This window comes from Vipera berus, assembly GCF_964194415.1.
Source record: "Vipera berus genome assembly, chromosome: Z".
Taxonomy (NCBI): Eukaryota; Metazoa; Chordata; class Lepidosauria; order Squamata; family Viperidae; genus Vipera; species Vipera berus.
Genome location: NC_138205.1, coordinates 3,348,381 through 3,368,647, shown reverse-complemented (window position 1 = coordinate 3,368,647; position 20,267 = coordinate 3,348,381). Strand labels below are relative to the sequence as shown.

At 49.1% G+C, this 20,267-nt stretch overlaps 1 protein-coding gene across 3 annotated transcripts in view; it reads right to left on the bottom strand.

Moving 5' to 3' along the window:
* Positions 1 to 393: 393 nt before the first annotated feature.
* The window catches only part of LOC308678168 (geranylgeranyl transferase type-2 subunit alpha-like), a 32,941-nt gene continuing 13,067 nt past the window's right edge, over positions 394 to 20,267 (bottom strand). For all 3 annotated transcript variants that reach the window (XM_081345123.1, XM_081345125.1, XM_081345124.1), the window contains exons 8-17: positions 19,002 to 19,084; positions 18,817 to 18,918; positions 12,423 to 12,528; positions 12,237 to 12,288; positions 7,987 to 8,075; positions 7,606 to 7,694; positions 5,467 to 5,583; positions 2,946 to 3,059; positions 1,334 to 1,421; positions 394 to 1,220 (exon numbers count right to left, since the gene is read on the bottom strand). In XM_081345123.1, the coding sequence (XP_081201249.1) occupies positions 1,069 to 1,220; positions 1,334 to 1,421; positions 2,946 to 3,059; positions 5,467 to 5,583; positions 7,606 to 7,694; positions 7,987 to 8,075; positions 12,237 to 12,288; positions 12,423 to 12,528; positions 18,817 to 18,918; positions 19,002 to 19,084 (992 nt within the window). In that variant the 3' untranslated portion in view covers positions 394 to 1,068. The remainder of the gene's footprint in view (positions 1,221 to 1,333; positions 1,422 to 2,945; positions 3,060 to 5,466; positions 5,584 to 7,605; positions 7,695 to 7,986; positions 8,076 to 12,236; positions 12,289 to 12,422; positions 12,529 to 18,816; positions 18,919 to 19,001; positions 19,085 to 20,267) is intronic.

Below are 20,267 nucleotides of genomic sequence, written 5' to 3'. Positions count from 1 at the left end.
GTGCGATAGTTTGAACATTCTTTGGCACTGCCTTTCTTTGGAATTGGAATGTAAACTGATCTTTTCCAATCCTGTGGCCACTGTTGAGTTTTCCAAATTTGCTGGCAAATTGAGTGTAGCACTTTTACTGCATCGTCTTTTAAGATTTTGAATAGCTCAGCTGGAATACTGTCACTTCCACTAGCATTGGACTTTCCTTTCACCACCAGACACATCCACAGCTGAGCGTCCTTTCGGCTTTGGCCCAGTCGCTTCATTCTTTCTGGCGCTACTAGTACTAGCCCTCTGCTCTTCCCCAGTAGCATATTGGACGCCTTCCGACCTGAGGGGCTCATCTTCCAGCGTCATATCGTTTTGCCTTTTGGTACTGTCCATAGGGTTTTCATGGCAAAGATACTGGAGTGGGTTGCCATTTCCTTCTCCAGTGGATCACGTTTTGTCAGAACTCTCTGCTATGACCTGTCCGTCTTGGGTGGCCCTGCACGGCATAGCTCATAGCTTCATTGAATTACGCAAGCCCCTTCGCCACGACAAGGCAGTAATCCATGAAGGGGAAAATAAAAATAAAAGAAAATAAAAAACTAAAAATAATAAAAGAAAATATAAAAAAATAAAAAATAAATAATAAATAATAAAATAGAATATAAAAGAAAATAAATAAAAGAATAATAAAATAAAATATAAAAGAATAAAAGAAAATAAATAAAAGAAAAAGAAAAGAAAATATAAAATAAAAAATAAAAAATAAAATAAAAATAATAAAAGAAAATAAAAAACTAAAAATAATAAAAGAAAATATAAAAAATAAATAATAAATAATAAAATAGAATATAAAAGAAAATAAATAAAAGAATAATAAAATAAAATATAAAAGAATAAAAGAAAATAAATAAAATAAAAGTAAAACTAAACTAAAAGAAAATAATAAAAGAAAATAAATAAAAGAAAAACGATAAAATAAAATAAAAGTCACAGCACAAAGCCTTTGGGATACTTTTAATTGTCAATAAATTAAGGGTCTCCGGCGCTGCTCTCTGCCCTCCACCCGGCCACGGGGGGGGGGGGAAATCAGGCGAGGACGATGGTGGTCACGTTGGGCAGCAGCCTGGCCAGCTCCGACCGGACGCCGGGGGTTTGGCACACGGGGTTTCCCTCCAGGTTGAGCTGAGCCAAGGCGGGGAAGGCGGCCAGACTCCGGAGGGCCGAGGCTCGCTGGATGCCTGACGGACGCAAAACGAGTCAAGGAGGGCTTTGCTCAGACATACCCCAACCCACCGCCCGTCAATTTCTCCCGCCCCGCTCAGGACCGGCCTTGGCCCGCCCGCCAGGATACGGTTGTTGCGGAGAGACAGCTCCTCCAGAGAAGGCAGAGGGGGCAGCCCTTCCAGGCTCTCGATCTGGTTGCCGTCGGCCTCCATCACCTGGGGTGGGTGGGTGGGTGGGTGGGGAGAAAGCAGAGAGTCAGAGACCCAGGCGGTCCTCGGCTTGCAACGGTTCGTTTAGCGACCGTTCCCGGTTAGGATGGTTCGCTGGAAAAAGTGATTTGCCACCGGTTTTCACACTTGCCATCCCGGTGATCGTGGGATCCAAATTAAGAGGCTTGGAAACTGGCGTGTACTTAGGACGGTTGCAGTGTGCCAGGCTCACGGTATCCCCTTTTGCGACCTTCTGACCAGAGAAGTCAATGGGGGTAGCCGGATTCACTGTCACTAACTGAACAACTGCAGGGATTCACTTAACAAAGGCGACAAGCCAGGCTGTAAAGCCAGAGCAAAAAATCTCTTAACACGTGTCTCGCTTAACGACCAAAATTTTGGGGCTCAGTACTCGTAAGTCGAGGACTTACCTGTACGGCTCACAGGTAGTCCTCACCTTAGGACCGCCACGGGGACTAGAATCTCCACTGCTAACCAAGGGGGGGTTGTACAATGAGTTGCGCCCAAATTGATGACTTCCCCCCCCACGTTGTTAAGTGAATCGTGTGGTCGTTAAATGAATCCGGCTTCCCCAATTGACTTTGCTTGTTTGGAAGCCGGATTGGGAGGGTCGCAAATGGCGATCAGGTGACCCCGGGAGGCTGCCACTGTCGTAAATCCGTGCCCGTGGCCTGAATTTTCGATCACGTTAACGTGGGGAAGCTACGACGGTCGTAACTGTGAGGACCGGTCAAGTCATTCCCTACCCCCACCCCCATTGCTGTCGTAACTGTGAACGTTCCCTAAATGAACGTTTTTTAATTCGAGGATCCCCTGTGCTGAGCCCTGAGGCAGTGGCTGATGGGTCCAGGGCTCTGTTAGGTGGGGCCATCAGGTGAGAGAAGCCGAGCTTTATTTATTTAGTTATATTTATATACCGCCCTATTCCCTGAGGACTCAGGGCGGTTTACAGGGAATTAAAAATCCAAAATACAAAAATTAAGAACCAAATTAAAAAATATTAAATTGACCCTGTAGTCGATTAAAAAGAACCCCAAATTAAAATTTCTCCTCAGCCTGGGCCTGAGAGCTCAAAGAGCCAGGTCTTCAGGCCCCGGCGGAATGATCGGAGGTCGGGAGCAGTCCTCAGCTCCACCGGCAGCTGGTTCCAGAGGGCAGGCGCTCCCACTGAGAAGGCCCTATCCCTGGGTGTCACCCGCCGGCACTCTCTTACCGGCGGCACCCTGAGCAGACCCTCCCTGTGGGAGCGCACTGGGCGAAGGGCGTTTGATGCCGGCAGCAGGTGTTCCCTCAGATATCCCGGACCCAGGCCATGTAGGGCTTTATAGGTGATAACCAGCACCTTGAATTTCACCCGGAGGGCAACCGGAAGCCAATGCAGCTCACGGAGTAGAGGTGTTACATGGGAGTATCGGGAAACCCCCATTACAACTCGCGCGGCCGCATTCTGCACCAGTTGAAGCCTCCGAGTGATCTTTAAAAGAAGGGGAGGGGAGCGGGCGGCCTTACCTCCAGGCAGCGCATCATGGCCAGTGTGGGGGGCAAGGCCGAGAGCAGGTTGTCGCAGAGATTCAGGTGTGTGACCAGCAACAGGTGTTCCAGATGGCAGAGGCTGGTTAGGCTCTGAGGAAAGCAAAAAAAATAAAAAAATCAACAACAACAATGCAAAATTTGGGGTCTGTTCTTTTAACCACTCAGTTTGTCTGAAATGGTATAGGGGTTTCCTGCCTGAGCAGGGGGTTGGACTAGATGACCTCCAAGATCCCTTCCAACTTTATTATTGATCACTGTACAGTCAGCCAGATGTTCAGACTGGATTTGGCATTTTTGTCTACCTATCGAGTCTTTTTAACCATTCAGTTTGTCTGAAATGGGGTTTCCTGCCTGAGCAGGGGGTTGGACTAGATGACCTCCAAGCTCCCTTCCAACTTTATTATTGATCACTGTACAGTCAGCCAGATGTTCAGACTGGATTTGGCATTTTTGTCTACCTATCGAGTCTTTTTAACCATTCAGTTTGTCTGAAATGGGGTTTCCTGTCTGAGCAGGGGGTTGGACTAGATGACCTCCAAGATCCCTTCCAACTTTATTATTATAAAACTTTTACTCATAAAAGATGAAACTCAGTCAACTGAACACTCAAATTGACTGGCACTAATGGTCGACACGGGTTGCTGCCAGCATCCTAGGGATCAACCAGGTATCTCCTTAAAATGTAAGATGTTCCGAGTAGCGCAGTTTTTTTGTAGCTTTGCTGGAGTTATTGCAGGAAGCTGCAATTTCTCGATGTATTTTGCAAAGTTTTTGGACATCGTTCCCAGTGCCCCGATGACAATGGGTATTATTATTATTATTATTATTATTATTATTATTATTATTATTATTATTATTATTTAGGCAAGTCCTCTTTGTGGTATCTGCTCCAGCACAGCAATTATCTATTATTGTACACGATTCATTTAGTGACCATTCAGAGTTACGACGGCCCCGAACCGACAAGCAATTAGCAAGAGGACCCAGATTGTTGGGGGCAATTAAGCTGACTTTGTAATAATGCCGCTTGGGGTGTGTGTGAAAGCCCTAATAAGCAGGCATATACATAGAATGAAGGCTACTGCTAAGCTTGTAAGCCGCCCTGAGTCTATAAATGGAATTAAAATAAATAAATAAATAAATAAGAGGAGGGCGCAGATGATACCCCCCCCCACAACTCACCCTCCGTCTGTCCTTCCAGGTGATTTTCACAAAGCCCTCCCCCCCCCCCCGAAAGCAGCCCCAAAATTGCCTTTTCCACCCCGCAGAACTTAAATCTGGTCCTGCCTTGGGGAGAATTCGTTTTATTTTTTTATTAGCCCAGACCCTGCCGTATTTGCCAACAACTTTAAAACAGGGAACTTGGCCCACCTCGCTTCTTATTTTAGCTTATTGACCAATTTCCTTGGAAGCCGCAAAAGGAAGGAAGCTGCCGCCAGAACAAGAAGCAACGGATGGAAACTACCGTATTTTCCGGCGTATAAGACGACTTTTTAACCCATGAAAATCACCTCAAAAGTTGGGGGGTCGTCTTATAGGCCCAGTCGTCTTATACGCCGGAAAATACGGTAACCAAAGAGAGAAGCAACCTAGAACTGAAAGAGAAATTTCCTGACTGCAAGAAGAATTAATCAGTGGAACCACCTGCCTCCAGAAGCGGTGTGAACGCTCCAACACTGGAAGTTTTTAAGAAGAGACTGGACAGCCATCCGTCCATCCGTTGCTTCTTGTCCTGCCTTCGGGCGCTTTGGAGAATAGCTTGACTCCCTCTTCTTTGGGGCAGCCCCTGAGATACTGGAACACTGCTATCATGTCCCCTCTCGTCCTTCTCTTCATTAAACTACACATACCCAATTCCAGCAGCCGTTCCTTGTATGTTTTAGCTTCCAGTCCCCTGATCATCTTCGTTGCTCTTCTCTGCGCTCTTTCTAGAGTCTCAACATCTTTTTTACATTGTGGTGACCAAAACTGGATGCTGTATTCCAAGTGTGGCCTTACAAGGCCTTGCAAAGTGGTATTAACGCTTCACCTGATCTTGATTCTATCCCTCCGTTAATGCAGCCCAGCACTGTGTTGGCATTTTTGGCAGCTGCAGCACACGGCCGGCTCATATTGAAGTGACTGTCCACTAGGACTCCGAGATCCCTCTCACAGTTGCTACTATTGAGCAAGGTACCACCTATCCCATCCCTGTGCATTTGGTTTCTCTTGCCTAAATGTAGAACCTTACTTTTTTCACCACTGAATTTCATTTTGTTAGATAGGGCCCTGGGTTCAAGTCTGTCCAGATCCTCCTGTATCTTAAGCCTGTCTTCTGGAGTGTTGGCTATTCCTGCCAGCTTGGTGTTCTCTGCACATTTGATGAGTTCCCCATCTATCCCCTCGTCCAAATCGTTGATGTTGAAGAGCACTGGGCCTAGGACAGAGCCCTGGGGCACCCCACTACACACTTCCCTCCATGTGGATGCGGCCCCATTGAGGACCCCATGCCGAGTACCTTCTGGGAGAGGTCCACCACCCGCGAATCGGCGTACTCCATCTTGAGGACACTGTTCTCAATTAGAAACTTGCTCCGTAGGTCATTGAGGTACGAGGAGCGCATGGGGTCTGCGGCCTGTGGAAGGAGAACCAGAGGAGAGCATGGGAGCATCGCCAGGTAGCAGCAACAAAACAGACAAGTCAACCTATCCAGGTGGATCACTTTTGTGTAAAGCCACCGCAGTGTTGCTCATCCTTGGCAACTTTTTTAATTTTTTTTTATTTTAATCCCATTTATATCCCGCCCTTCTCCGAAGACTCAGGTCGGCTTGCAATTTAAAGCGCAAATCAATGTGCTTAGCAGTAGCCTTCATTCTATGTATATGCCTGCTTATTAGGGCTTTCGCCCCCCCCCAAGCGGCATTATTACAAAGTCAGCTTGATTGCCCCCAACAATCTGGAGAGGGGTGGACTTCAACTTCCAGAATCCCCTAGCCATTGTGCTTTAAAATGGGGGGACTTCAACTCCCAGAGTTCCCCAGCCAGCTTGATTTAAGAGGGGTGGACTTCAACTCCCAGAATCCCCCAGCCATTGTGCTTTAAAATGGGGGGACTTCTAAGTCCCAGAATCCCCTAGTCAGCTTGATTTAAGATGGGTGGACTTCAACTCCCAGAATCCCCCAGCCAGCATGCTTTAAAATGGGTGGACTTCAACTCCCAGAATTCCCCAGCCAGCATGCTTTAAAATGGGTGGATTTCCACTCCCAGAATTCCCTAGTCAGCTTGATTTAAGATGGGTGGACTTCAACTCCCAGAATTCCCCAGCCAGCATGCTTTAAAATGGGTGGATTTCCACTCCCAGAATTCCCTAGTCAGCTTGATTTAAGATGAGTGGACTTCAACTCCTAGAATTCCTCAGCCAGACTGATTAGATTAGATTACATTAGATAATCTTTATGGTCATTTTTTCCTGTGGGCACAATGGCACACATTAAAAATGAAATTTAGTTGCTTGCTCTCAAAGTGTACACATATATAACACACGTTTAAAACATACTATGTACAACATATGTATAGACCTACACCCTGACATATAAGTAACATATAAATATTATTCACTGTCCCTCTTGAATACATAATGGAAGGAGGAAGCTTTAGAATTCACAAGGTTAATACTGTATGCTGCTTTAAAATGGGGGTGGGGGGTGGACTTCAACTCCCAGAATTCCTCAGCCAGCATGCTTTAAAATGGGTGGACTTCAACTCCCAGAATTCCTCAGCCAGCATACTTTAAAATGGGTGGACTTCAACTCCCAGAATTCCTCAGCCAGCATGCTTTAAAATGGGTGGACTTCAACTCCCAGAATTCCTCAGCCAGCATGCTTTAAATGGGTGGACTTCAACTCCCAGAATTCCTCAGCCAGCATACTTTAAAATGGGTGGACTTCAACTCCCAGAATTCCTCAGCCAGCATGCTTTAAAATGGGTGGACTTCAACTCCCAGAATTCCTCAGCCAGCATGCTTTAAAATGGGTGGACTTCAACTCCCAGAATTCCTCAGCCAACATGCTTTAAAATGGGTGGACTTCAACTCCCAGAATTCCCTGGCCAACTTTCTCTTCACTTTGCTGAGGTCAAGATATATTACGTGGACTGCACTCCCACCATCTATTAAGAAAGTTACTCTATCAAAAATGTGATAAAGGTGGTCTTCTTTATCTATATGGAATTCTGGTAAATCTTCGCTGGCTGGGGAATTCTGGGCGTTGGAAGTCCACCCCTCTTAAAGTGGCCCAGGATGAAAAACAGAATCTTGCAAAGAAATCTGAGATGATTTCTCAAATTAATATGTAAGCCAGGGAGCCTTTTGTAACTTCCCTCTAGGGATGTATGAGGGAGAAGAGGGAAAGGGGGCTGAAGAAGGAAGGACAGCTCTGCACGTGCTCAGGGGTGCTGTTGTCCCCAGAAGGCATCCCGCCGAGATGGGGAGGGGAGTGGGTGGCTTTTTGCAGCCTGACCTTCTTGGGGTGCACTGGGAGGGCAGTGACCCAAATCCCCAGCTGCTGAGGGAAGATGTTGCATGCTACATGCGCAATGCCAGCTTCCGAACAAAGTGTGAGTTGACACCAGGCCTTCAGTGTCTCTCTCCCGGGCTGACCTTCAAGGTGGCAAAGTAGCGGAGAGTCTCCTGCTCATACACCAAGGGGTCCAAAGCCCTCATGAGGAGGATGATGGTCAGGAGACACCCTAAGGAGGAAAAAAAAAGGAGATTTTCAGGTTGAATCAAGCGAACCCCGACCTCAAATCAGTGCTGCTCATTCATTCACACCAGCTTCCTTTAATTCTGCATATTTTCCTGGAGGAAAGAGAGCTGCGGGGAAGCGTAAAACAATGTCATTCTACGGATGTTCCACAGATGGTTAGTACAGTCTTAAGGCCTAGTAACTTAGCAAAAACATTTGACGCTGCTACTACTACTGAGGTCTCTTCTCAGGATCCACCCGTGTGGTGTGGGAGCGAAGCGGCTCTATCAACCTACACTTGTTCTCCGGCTCCAAGGCCTGCAGTTCCTTGCAGGATTCCAGCTCAGATTGCAGCACGGTTGACTTCTCGATGGACAATTCGCACCTGGGGCAAGGAGAAGGAGGCAAGAGGTCAGGAAGGAAGTAGCCCTTAAGGAAAACTCAGCCACAGCATGACAGAGAAAGCAAGTGCCAGGTGCTTGGTAACAGGGAAGGAAGGAAGGAGAAAGAGAAAACGGAGGGAGGGAGGGAGGGAGGAAAAGGGAGGAAAGGTGGGAGAGAAGGAAGGAAGATGGGGAGGTTGGGAGAAGGAAGAAAAGAGATGGGAATGAGAGGAAGGAAGGATGGGAAGGAAGGAAGGAAGATGGGAAGGAAGAGAGGGAGGGAGGGAGAAGGAAGGAGATGGGAATGAGGAAGGGAGGAAGAAAGGAAGGGAGGGAGGGAAGAAAGGAAGGAAGGGAAAGAAGATGGGAAAGAAGGGAGGGAGAAGGAGGAGATGGGAATGAGAGGGAGGGAGGGAAGAAGGAAGGAAGATGAGAAAGAAGGGAGAGAGAAGGAAGGAAGGAAGGAGGAGATGGGAATGAGAGGAAAGGAGGGAGGGAGGGAGGGAAGGAAGATGGGAAGGAAGAGAGGGAGGGAGGGAGAAGGAAGGAAGGAACGGAAGGGAGGAAGAAAGATGGGAAAGAAGGGAGGGAGAAGAAGGAAGGAAGGAGGAGATGGGAATGAGAGGAAGGGAGGGAGGAAGATGGGAAGGAAGGGAGGGAGAAGAGGGAAGGAAGATGAGAAAGAAGGGAGGAAGGAGGAGATGGGAATGAGAGGAAGGGAGGGAGGGAAGCCAGGAAGGGCCGGCCATTATGAACCCCACTCTCTCCCAATCCATTCACCCAACATCTGATCCAATTCAATTAAACAGATCATGAACAGATTACACCCCTTTTTTGCAAGACACGGCAAAACAACGCATTCTCCTGATTCCCAGAAAAAAGCTAAATTTGGAAGCCTAGGATTGGAGAATTCTGGGCCCTTGAAACCCACCCATGCTGGCTGGGGAATTCTGGGAGTCAAGAGTCCACCCATCTCCAACTTGTCAAAACATCCCCCCCTCCCCCCTGGCCAGATCCCGAGTTTTAACCCTTGAGCTGCCTGTCTGCAGCCCCATGGCTGCAACCATGATGCCAGGGCCTGCCCCCCCCCTCCACACACACACTTTTCAGCACCCCAATCTGAACGGGCTCACCCCACCCTCCACCCATGACGTCACCCCCCCCTTTGAACACACAATGAGTGTGTTAACCCTGGTGGACGGGCCTTCCTCCCATGAGTCAGGCACAGCTCACAGCCCTTCCCCGGCTGAAGGAAGCCTGACTCGTGCCCGAGCAATAAACCACCCCAGCTGACTCGGTTTCCCCTTTGGACAGCTCACGGCAAGATCTCGGCCCGCCCTGGGGCTGAGAACGGGCGCTGGGTGCCCAAGAACCGAGACGGTGGAGTGGAGAACAGAAACAAATTGGGATCGCAGTGATGAAACCAAACAGGATAATATATCCCTTGCCTACCTCGCAGGGGTGGTGGTGGTGGTTGAGGCAGAATGAAGGAGGGAGTGCTCCCTCGGCCATTTTGTGCCCTTATTTGAAAGGTGAGAGAGACAGGCAGTTCTCGGCTTCCCACAGTTCGTTGAGTGACCGTTCAAAGTTTACAACGCCACTGAAAAAGGTGACTTGGGGCCATTTTTCACTCTTACGACCGTCGCAGCAGCCCCAGCGGTGAGGTGATCGAAATTTGAATGCTTTTGGCAACTGGCATGTACTTATGACGGTTGCAGTGTCCTCGGGATCACGTGATTCCCCTTTTTGCGACCTTCTGACAAGAAGAGATTGGACAGCCATTTGTCTGAAATGGTATAGGGTTTCCTGCCTGAGCAGGGGGTTGGACTAGATGACCTCTAAGGTCCCTTCCAACTTGGTTATTATTATTATTATTAAAGTCAATGGGGCAAGCTGTATTCCCTTCACTACCGTGTTGCTAACTTAACTGCAGGGATTGACTTAACAATGGTGTAAAATGGAGCAAAACTCACTTAACAGCAACTTTGGGCTCCATTGTGGTCATAAGTTGAGGACTACCTGTAATCTCTTTCTCTGTGTGTGTGTTTGTGTGTGTGTGTGTGTGTGTGTATGTGAGAGAGAGAGAGAGAGAGAGAGAGAGAGAGAGAGAGAGAAGGTCTGGCACAAAGACATACGGGGAGTCCTTGACGTACGACCATTCATTTAGTGTCCGTTTGAAGTTACAACGGCACAGAAAAAAAAGTGAGTTGGGGCCGTTTTTCACACTTAACGACCATTGCAGCATCTCCCGTGATCAAAATGTGGACGCTTGGCAACTGGCATGTATTTGTGACGGTTGCAGTGTCCCCGAGATCACGCGATTCCCCCTTTACGACCTTCTGACAAGTAAAGTCACCTCACAACCTTTGTTCCTAACTCAGGGTTAGGCAACCTGGGCTCCTTTATGACTCGTGGACTTCAACTCCCAGAATTCCTCAGCCACCATGGTGGAACTATGGCCCTTTCATGACTCGTGGACTTCAACTCCCAGAATTCCTGAGCCAGCCACGCTGAGGGGAAAGAGAGGTTTCCAAGCTGAGCCATGCTAGCTCAGGAATTCTGGGAGTTGAAGTCCACGAGTCATAAAAGAGCCCCAAGGTGGCCTACCCTTGTCTTAACCACTGCAGGAATTCACTTAACAACAACAATAATAATAATAATAATAAATAAGTTGGAAGGGACCTTGGAGGTCATCTAGTCCAACCCCCTGCTAAGGCAGGAAACCCTATACCATTTCAGACAAATGTCTGTCCAGTCTCTTCTTAAAAACTTTGGCCAGGAAGGTTGTGAAATGGGACAAAAGTCACCTCACAACTGTCTGGCTTAGCAACAGAAAGAAACTTTGGGCTCTGTTGTGGTGCAGGCTGCACAACGGTTGTGTTGTTCTCTCGAAGGAGGTGCCGCTTCCACCTTCTCTCTTTGCTGTTGTGCATTGTTGCCAAAAGTTGCTGCGGTGACTGAAGGCTTGTTAGATGTGGATTAGCTGCCTGGCTTCCCCACAGGCTTCTTGTTTTCATTAGGCAAAACCAGGGAGTCAAATCGGCATTTAGAAGATTTGTATCCTAAAGCGGTGTTTCTCAAAGGCGGCCATTTTAAGATGGGTGGACAGAATTCTCCAGCCAGCTTGGGTGGACTACACCTCCCAAAGTTCCCTAGCCAGCATGGGTGGACTTCAACTCCCAGAATTCTCCAGCCAGCTTGGGTGGACTTCAACTCCCAGAGTTCTCTAGCCAGCATGGGTGGACTTCAACTCCCCAAGTTCCCTAGCCAGCATAGGTGGACTTCAACTCCCAGAATTCTCCAGCCAGCTTGGGTGGACTTCAACTCCCAGAGTTCTCTAGCCAGCATGGGTGGACTTCAACTCCCCAAGTTCCCTAGCCAGCATAGGTGGACTTCAACTCCCAGAATTCTCCAGCTTGCTTGGGTGGACTTCAACTCCCAGAATTCTCCAGCCAGCTTGGGTGGACTTCAACTCCCAGAGTTCTCCAGCCAGCTTGGGTGGACTACAAGTCCCAGAATTCTCCAGCCAGCTTGGGTGGACTACAAGTCCCAGAATTCTCCAGCCAGCTTGGGTGGACTACAAGTCCCAGAATTCTCCAGCTAGCTTGGGTGGACTACAAGTCCCAGAATTCTCCAGCTAGCTTGGGTGGACTTCAACTCCCAGAGTTCTCTAGCCAGCATGGGTGGACTTCAACTCCCAGAGTTCTCTAGCCAGCATGGGTGGACTTCAACTCCCAGAGTTCCCTAGCCACCTTGGACTTCCAGAATTCCCTAGCCATCTTGGATGGACTTCCACTCCCAGAGTTCCCTAGCCAATATGGGTAGTCTTCAACTGCTAGAATATTCCAACCAGTATGGGTGGACTTCCACTCCCAGAGTTCCCTGGCCATCTTGGACTTCCACTCCCAGAGTTCCCTACCTAGCATTCTGGGAAGCGCTTTGCAAAGGCAGCTTCCATTCCATAGATTAGCCCCATCCAGCCAGACACCAACCAGCTAATGTTTTTGCTTTGTAGACCATTAACCTGACTTCCTGGATGCTCGGTCCGATAAAACTCTGGCCTGTATCTTTTGCCGAGATCCGCAAGTTGCTTCTCCCTGATTTAGCGTGTTGTGTGAACCCAGCCCAAGGCCCCCATCCTGAGATCTGGGCCACCCCCTTACCTGAACACCTGTTCCTCCGTCACCGAATCCTGGTTCCAGCAGTCCTTGTGGCCTGCAGAGAAGAAAGAGGGGGGACAGGGGTCCAGTGGAAGCAGGAAAATCGGGTGGGGGATAGTGGTTACTCTGTGTGTGTGTGTGTGTGTGTGTGTGTGTGTGTGTGTGTGTGTGTGTATACAGTTACATCACCTTTGAAGAGCACACATTCCTTCTGCACGTGTCCTTCAGCCCAGAGGACCCGAAAAGTGTGTTGAGGCCAGTGATCATTGAGGGCAGACGTTGGCAATTCACACAGCTGGCAAAATGGCAGGATTTAAGGAATCCACAACAACAAAATTCTGGAACAAGGCAAAAGCAGCTGTCCCCCTCCCCTCCCCCTCTTCTTATGCAGGTAGTCCTCGACTTAATAATAATAAAGTTGGATGGTACCTTGGAGGTCATCTAGTCCAACCCCATGCTCAGGCAGGAAACCCCATACCATTTCAAACCAATGGCTGTCCAGTCTCTTCCAATGTTGGAGCATTCACAACTTCTGGTGGCAAGCTGTTCCGCCGGTTAGTTGTTCTCACTGTCAGGAAATTTCTCCTTAATTCCAGGCTGCTTCTCTCCTTGATGAGTTTCCATCTGTTGCTTCTTGTCCTGCCTTCGGGCGCTTTGGAGAATAGCTTGACTGCCTCTTCTTTGGGGCAGCCCCTCAAATATTGGAAGACTGCTGTCATGTCCCCCCTCGTCCTCCTCTTCATTAGACTAGACATGCCCAATTTACTTATGACACTTTGTTTAGTGACCATTTGACGTTGCAAGAACAAAGTGACTTATGGCTGTGTTTCACACTTACGACCGTTGCAGCATTTATTTATTTATTTATTTATTTAATTGTATTTATATACCGCCCTATTCCCTGAGGACTCAGGGCGGTTTACAGGGAATTAAAAATCCAAAATACAAAAATTAAGAACCAAATTAAAAAAAATTAAATTAACCCTGTAGTCAGTTAAAAAAGAACCCCAAATTAAAAAATCCTCCTCAGTCTGGGCCCGAGAGCTCGAAGAGCCAGGTCTTCAGGCCCCGGCGGAATGATCGGAGGTCGGGGGCAGTCCTCAGCTCCACCGGCAGCTGGTTCCAGAGGGCAGGCGCTCCCACAGAGAAGGCCCTATCCCTGGGTGTCACCCGCCGGCAATCTCTCACCGGCGGAACCCTGAGCAGACCCTCCCTGTGGGAGCGCACTGGGCGAAGGGCGTTTGATGCCGGCAGCAGGTGTTCCCTCAAATAACCCGGACCCAGGCCATGTAGGGCTTTATAGGTGATAACCAGCACCTTGAATTTCACCCGGAGGGCAACCGGAAGCCAATGCAGCTCGCGGAGTAGAGGTGTTACATGGGAGTATCGGGAAACCCCCATTACAACTCGCGCGGCCGCATTCTGCACCAGTTGAAGCCTCCGAGTGGTCTTCAAGGGCAGCCCCATGTAGAGAGCGTTACAGTAGTCCAAACGGGAGGTCACAAGCGCATGAGTGACTGTGCGTAGGGCGTCTCGGTCCAAATAGGGACGCAACTGGCGCACCAGGCGAACCTGGGCAAAAGCCCCCCTGGTCACGGCTCCTATATGATCTTCAAAATTGAGCCGTGAATCCAGGAGGACGCCTAAGTTGCGAGCCCTATCAACGGGGGGCAACACCTCACCCCCCATCGTTAGAGGTGGAATAACATGGTTAACCCGAGACGCCAATATGCAGAGCCACTCAGTCTTGGCGGGATTGAGACGAAGCCTGTTTCTCCCCATCCAGACCTGAACCGCCTCCAGGCACCGGGACATCACGGAGAGGGCATCACTGGGTTGGTTCGGGGTGGAAAGAAAAAGTTGGGTATCATCAGCGTACTGGTGATACCCCACCCCAAAACCACGAATGATCTCACCCAGCGGCTTCATGTAGATGTTGAACAGGAGAGGCGAGAGAACCGACCCCTGAGGAACTCCACAAACGAGAGACCTCGGGGCGGATCTCTGCCCTCCTGTCAACACCGACTGCGAGCGGCCCTGGAGGTAGGAGGAGAACCACCGTAAAACGGTGCCTCCCACTCCCAACCCCCTGAGACGTCGCAGCAGGATACCATGGTCGATGGTATCAAAAGCCGCTGAGAGATCTAATAGGACCAGGACAGAGGAGCAGCCCCTGTCCCTAGCCCTCCAGAGATCATTCACCAGTGCGACCAATGCCGTCTCCGTGCTGTGTCCGGGCCTGAAGCCCGATTGGTACGGGTCCAGATAATCAGTTTCCTCCAGGAACATAGGGAGCTGATGCGCCACCACACTCTCAACAACCTTCGCCAGAAAGCGAAGGTTGGAGACTGGACGATAGTTGTTTAAAACAGCCGGGTCCAAAGCAGGCTTCTTGAGGAGGGGTCTCACCACCGCCTCCTTCAGGGCGGCAGGGAAGACACCCTCCTTCAAAGAAGCAGTTATTACTGCATGGAACCAGCCTCGTGTTCCCTCCCGAGCCGCATAAGCTAGCCAGGAGGGGCACGGATCCAACAAACAGGTGGTGGAGCTCAGTCTCCCCATGATCCTGTCCACATCATCAGGGGAAACAGGGTCGAACTCAGTCCAGATAACATGCTCAAGACCGCCTGATTCCTCCACATCAGACTCTGCCCAGTCAGAGTCCAGGCCGGTCCGGATCCGAGCGATTTTGTCCGCCAGATGATGACTAAACTCCTCGGCTCGTCCCTGCAAGGGATCCTCTCTCACCTCCTGACTAAGGAGGGAGCGAGTCACCCTAAACAGGGCGGCCGGGCGATTATCTGCGGATGCGACAAGGGCGGCAAAGTAGTTAGACTTCGCCGTCCTTATCGCCGCAAGATAAGACCTTATAAAGGTTCTTAACTGCAATCGGTCGGATTCGGATCGGCTGGATCTCCAACCGCTCTCTAGACCTCGTCTCCGACGCTTCATCTCCCGGAGCTCCACAGAGAACCATGGGGCCCAACGGGATCTGCGCCGAATCAGAGGTCGCATGGGTACAACGCAGTCGAGTGCCCTGGTGGCAGCCGTTTCCCAGGCCTCCACCAGAGCATCAACTGGGCTGTGGGTAAGGGTGATAGGTATCGGCCCAAGCGCCCTCTGGAACCGGTCCGGGTCCATTAGGCGCCTGGGGCGGAACCACCTGGTCGGTTCCGCCGCCCAGCGGCGGGGGATGGCATGACGGAAAACCAGCCTCAGGAGGTAATGATCTGACCATGACAGAGGGGTGATAGATGGAGAACCCCCTCCCAGATCATCCAACCACTGTCCAGACAGGAACACCAGGTCGAGAGTATGATCCCCCTCGTGAGTAGGGCCCTCAATAACCTGGGTCAGGCCCATGGCTGTCATGGAAGCCATGAACTCCCGAGCTAACTCCGACGACCCCCCCAGTGATGGCAGGTTGAAGTCACCCAGGACTATAAGCCTGGGGAACTCCACCGCCAACCCCGAGAGGGTGTCGAGCAGCCCAGGCAGGGCTGTTGCCACACAGCTGGGCGCCAGGTATGTGAGCAACAAGCCCAACTGAACCCGAGGACCACATCTCAAGAGAAGGGATTCACTCCCGGCCATCTGGACAATGGTGGCCTCCCGGGGACACAAGGTCTCCCGAATAACCACTGCCACCCCACCACCCCTGCCCTGAGCCCGTGGCTGGTGCAGCACCCGGAAACCTGGCGGGCATAACTCGGTGAGAGGCACCCCTCCCTCCGAACCCAACCAAGTTTCCGTGATGCACGCCAGATCCGCACATTCCTCCTCGATCAGATCACGGATGAGGGGAGCTTTGTTAACTACGGATCTAGCGTTAAAATAGACCAACCTGAGCTCAGGGGCCTGATCATCCCCGGAGTCACGTGATCAAAATTCAAAAGGACAACCGACTCATATTTATCCCCGGTGTCCCCTTTTGTGACCTTCCAACTGAGTCGATGGAGGAAGCCGGATTTACTTAACTTGTTACCGTCCTAACGGAACAACTGCCGCGATTCACTTAGCGATGGCGGCGAGAAAGGTCGCAAAGTGGGGCAAATCTCACTTCACAACGCTCTCGCTTCGGAACGGAAATTTGGGGGCTCAACTGTCTTCGTTTAGCGACCGTTGGAAGTTACAACGGCAGTGGGGAAAAAAAAGGGACATGTGTGGTCCTCGCACTTACGACTGCCCCCCCTTGCAGTCACGTGATTAAAATTTGGATGCTTGGCCACCCACCACGTAGCGACGGACAGCTGCGGCGTTCCTGGCTCATGCGATCCCCATTGGGGTCCTTCGCAGATGGCTACTAACAAGGATGTCAAGCCTGATTCATTTAATGACCGTGCGATTCACTTAACAAAGGTCGCGATTCGCTTAGCCTTGTCAACAGCCAGCTTGAGAATTCTTTGCTATCAAATAAAATGGCTGCCTCCTTGCTGGACCACGCCAAGTTTATTCGAAAGAACAACCCAAAGTTAAGCTAAAATACACAATACACCGGGTTTTAGCAAGAGCAATCAGCTCTTTGAAGTCCATCATTCTAAATAGGAATTAATTGCCATAGTTGGAATTCCTCTCATCTTGCAGGAATCCTGCTCAACAGACTCCGCGGGAATTCTATTCTTTTTATTTCCATTTTAGGAAACTCCTAAAGTGGTGTTTCTCCACTTGGGCCATTTGAAGGGGGATGGACTTCAACTCCCAGAATTCCCCAGCCAGCAGGGCTGGGGAATTCTGGGAGTTGAAGTCCATCCTTCTTCAAACGGTCCAGCTTGAGAAGCGCCGTCTAAGAGTCTTGATTTAATCTCTTCCCAATTCTTTTCTCCTTTGGACCTTCCATGTGCGCTCTTCAGATGCACCTTGCCTAACCTGATCTCCAGAGAGCAGTTAAATCCACTCCGATCTCCTCTGGCTAATATGCAAATGATACATTCCTGGATTTCTGCAAGATAAAAGCATTTGAGCATAAGCCGACATGCTGACAGTGTGTGTTGCGTTTACAGGTAGTTCGTTGACGTACGGCCACAACCAAGCCCAACGTTTCTATTGCCAAGCAAGACATACAGTTTTGTCCCATTTTACGACGTGTCTTGTTACAGCTGGTCGCAGGAACTGGGTATGGCCGGTCTACAGAGAAAACAAGGACTAGGGGGTGACATGATAGCAGTACTCCAGTATTTCGGGGGCTACCACAAAGAGGTGGGGGTCAACTTATTCTCCAAAGCACCAGAAGTCAGGAGAAGAAGCAACGGATGGAAACTGATCAAAGAGAGAAGCAACCTGGAATTAAGGAGAAACTTCCTAACAGTGAGGACAATTAACCAGTGGAACAGCTGGCCACCAGAAATTGTGGGTGCTCCTACACTGCAGGTTTTTAAGAATAGATTGGACAACCATTTGTCTGAAGCGATTTAGGGTCTCCTGCTTGCGCAGGGGGTTGGACTAGAAGACCTCCAAGGTCCCTTCCAGCTTCTATTCTATTCTATTCTATTCTATTCTATTCTATTCTATTCTATTCTATTCTATTCTATTCTATTCTATAATTCTATTCTATTCTATTCTATTCTATTCTATTCTATTCACTATTTTCTATTCTATTCTATTCTATTCTATTCTATTCTGTAATTCTATTCTATTCTATTCTCTTTACTATTTTCTATTCTATTCTATTCTATTCTATTCTATTCTATTTATTCATTCTATTCTATTTCTTATTTCTATTCTACTCTATTCTATTCTGTTCTGTTCTATTCCTATTCTATATTCTATATTCTGTTTCTATTCTATTCTATTCCTTATTTCTATTCTATTCTATTCTGTTCTGTTCTATTCCTATTCTATATTGTTTCTATTCTATTCTATTCCTTATTTCTATTCTGTTCTATTCTATTCTATTCTGTTCTATTCCTATTCTATATTGTTTCTATTCTATTCTATTCCTTATTTCTATTCTGTTCTTTTCTATTCCTATTCTATATTCTATATTCTGTTTCTATTCTATTCCTATTCCTATTCTATATTCTATTCCTATTCTGTTATGTATTGTCCTGTCCTCTCCTCTGGGGTTTTTTAAGAACAGATTGAACAACCATTTGTCTGAAGTGGTCTAGGGTCTCCTGTTTGCGCAGGGGGTTGGACTAGAAGACCTCCAAGGTCCCCCCCAGCTCTATCCTGATTAACTTGTTCAGCAAATCACTGCAGCGGTTAAGTTAGTAACCTGGTTGTTAAGTGAATCTGGCATCTCCATTGACTTTGTCAGAAGGTTGCAAAAAGGGGATCATGTGATGCCGGGACAGTACAATTGTCATAAATATGAGCCAATTTGATCACATGACACGACCACCAGGTTACCACAACGGTAATTAAGTGTGGAAAAAAAAGGCCCCTTTTTCAGTGCCGTTGCAACTTCAAACGGTCGCTAACTGAACGGCGGTTAAGTCGAGGACTGCCTGCCTAGGTTTAATTTTAAAGGCAGCCTGGATACTTTCAGCACCTGCAGCTAAAGAGCACCCCCCCCATTTGTTTCTCTGCTCCCCAGAAATCCATCAGTAGCTCATCCGTGGTCCAGCTGAGTCTCAAAAGATACCCACATAAGTCCGGGTTTATTTTTCCCGTCCGGTGTGCGCCAGCGGACCACCAGCGGGGACTCGTCCCCGAAGACAATCAGGTCATGAGATGCCGGAGCCACCTAAAAAGGAGAGAAGGGAACGGTCAGCCCGGCCAGCAGACTTCTGAAAAATCTTGTTTGCTTGACAGCCTTTAGGAACTCACCGCCACAGGATGGGAGAAGGCCACTGCCAGGGTGGTGTTTTCCCGGTTGACGTATATGCAGCGAATGGTCGGTTCCGGATCACCTAAGCGGGAACAGCGTGGGAAACAAAGGCATCCGAGTGGGGGAGTGGAAGATGGGTTTTTATAAGTGCCATCCTGAACCAGAAGCATGGGCCAGATATATGGAGATTTATCTCGCAGGATGGTGCTGGCTTATTTATTATTTATTTATTTTATTTTATTACATTTATATACCGCCCTTTCCCGAAGGACTCAGGGCGGTTTACAGGGTGATTAAAAAACCAAAATACAAAAGTTAAAAACAAGTTTTTAAAAAAATTATATGTGTCCCTGCCTAAATAAAACCCCAGTTAAAATAAGATTAATCCTCAGCCTGGGCCAGAGAGCTCGAAGAGCCAGATCTTCAGGCCCCGGCGGAATGAACGGAGGTCAGGGGCAGTCCTCAGCTCCACTGGCAGCTGGTTCCAAAGGGCAGGCGCCCCCACTGAGAAGGCCCTATCCCTGGGTGTTAAGGTAAAGGTAAAGGTTCCCCCGCACATGCGTGCTAGTCGTTTCCGACTCTAGGGGCCGGTGCTCATCTCCGTTTCAAAGCCGAAGAGCCAGCGCTTGTCCGAGGACGTCTCCGTGGTCATGTGGCCGGCATGACTAGACGCCAAAGGCGCACGGAACGCTGTTACCTTCCCACCGTAGTGGTCCCTATTTTTCTACTTGCATTTTTACGTGCTTTCGAACTGCTAGGTTGGCAGAAGCTGGGACGAGTAACAGGCGCTCACTCTGCTACGCGGCACTTGGGATTCGACCCGCCAAACTGCCGACCTTCCGATCGACAAGTTCAGCGTCCTAACCAACTGAGCCACCGCGTCCCTTTTTCCCTGGGTGTTACCCGCCGGCAATCTCTTACCGGTGGCACCCTGAGAAGACCCTCCCTGTGGGAGCGCACTGGACGAAGGGAGCTTGATGCCGGCAGCAGGTGTTCCCTCAGATATCCCGGACCCAAGCCATGTAGGGCTTTATAGGTCATCACCTATAAAGGTTGGGGATCAGCAGGCCTGCAAAGGTTTCTAATTCATGAGAGCATCAATAATCTCCTTTTAAAAAAAGAATGTCTGTAGCTCAAGGTTGAACCGTGGGGTTTTTTTTTTGTGGCCTCTCGGCTGGGTGGTTTCCTTGCAGACATTTCATGACCCAGCTAGGGAACAGCATCAAGGGCTAGAAGGGAGAGAGTTGTGCAGAGTGGAGGAACAG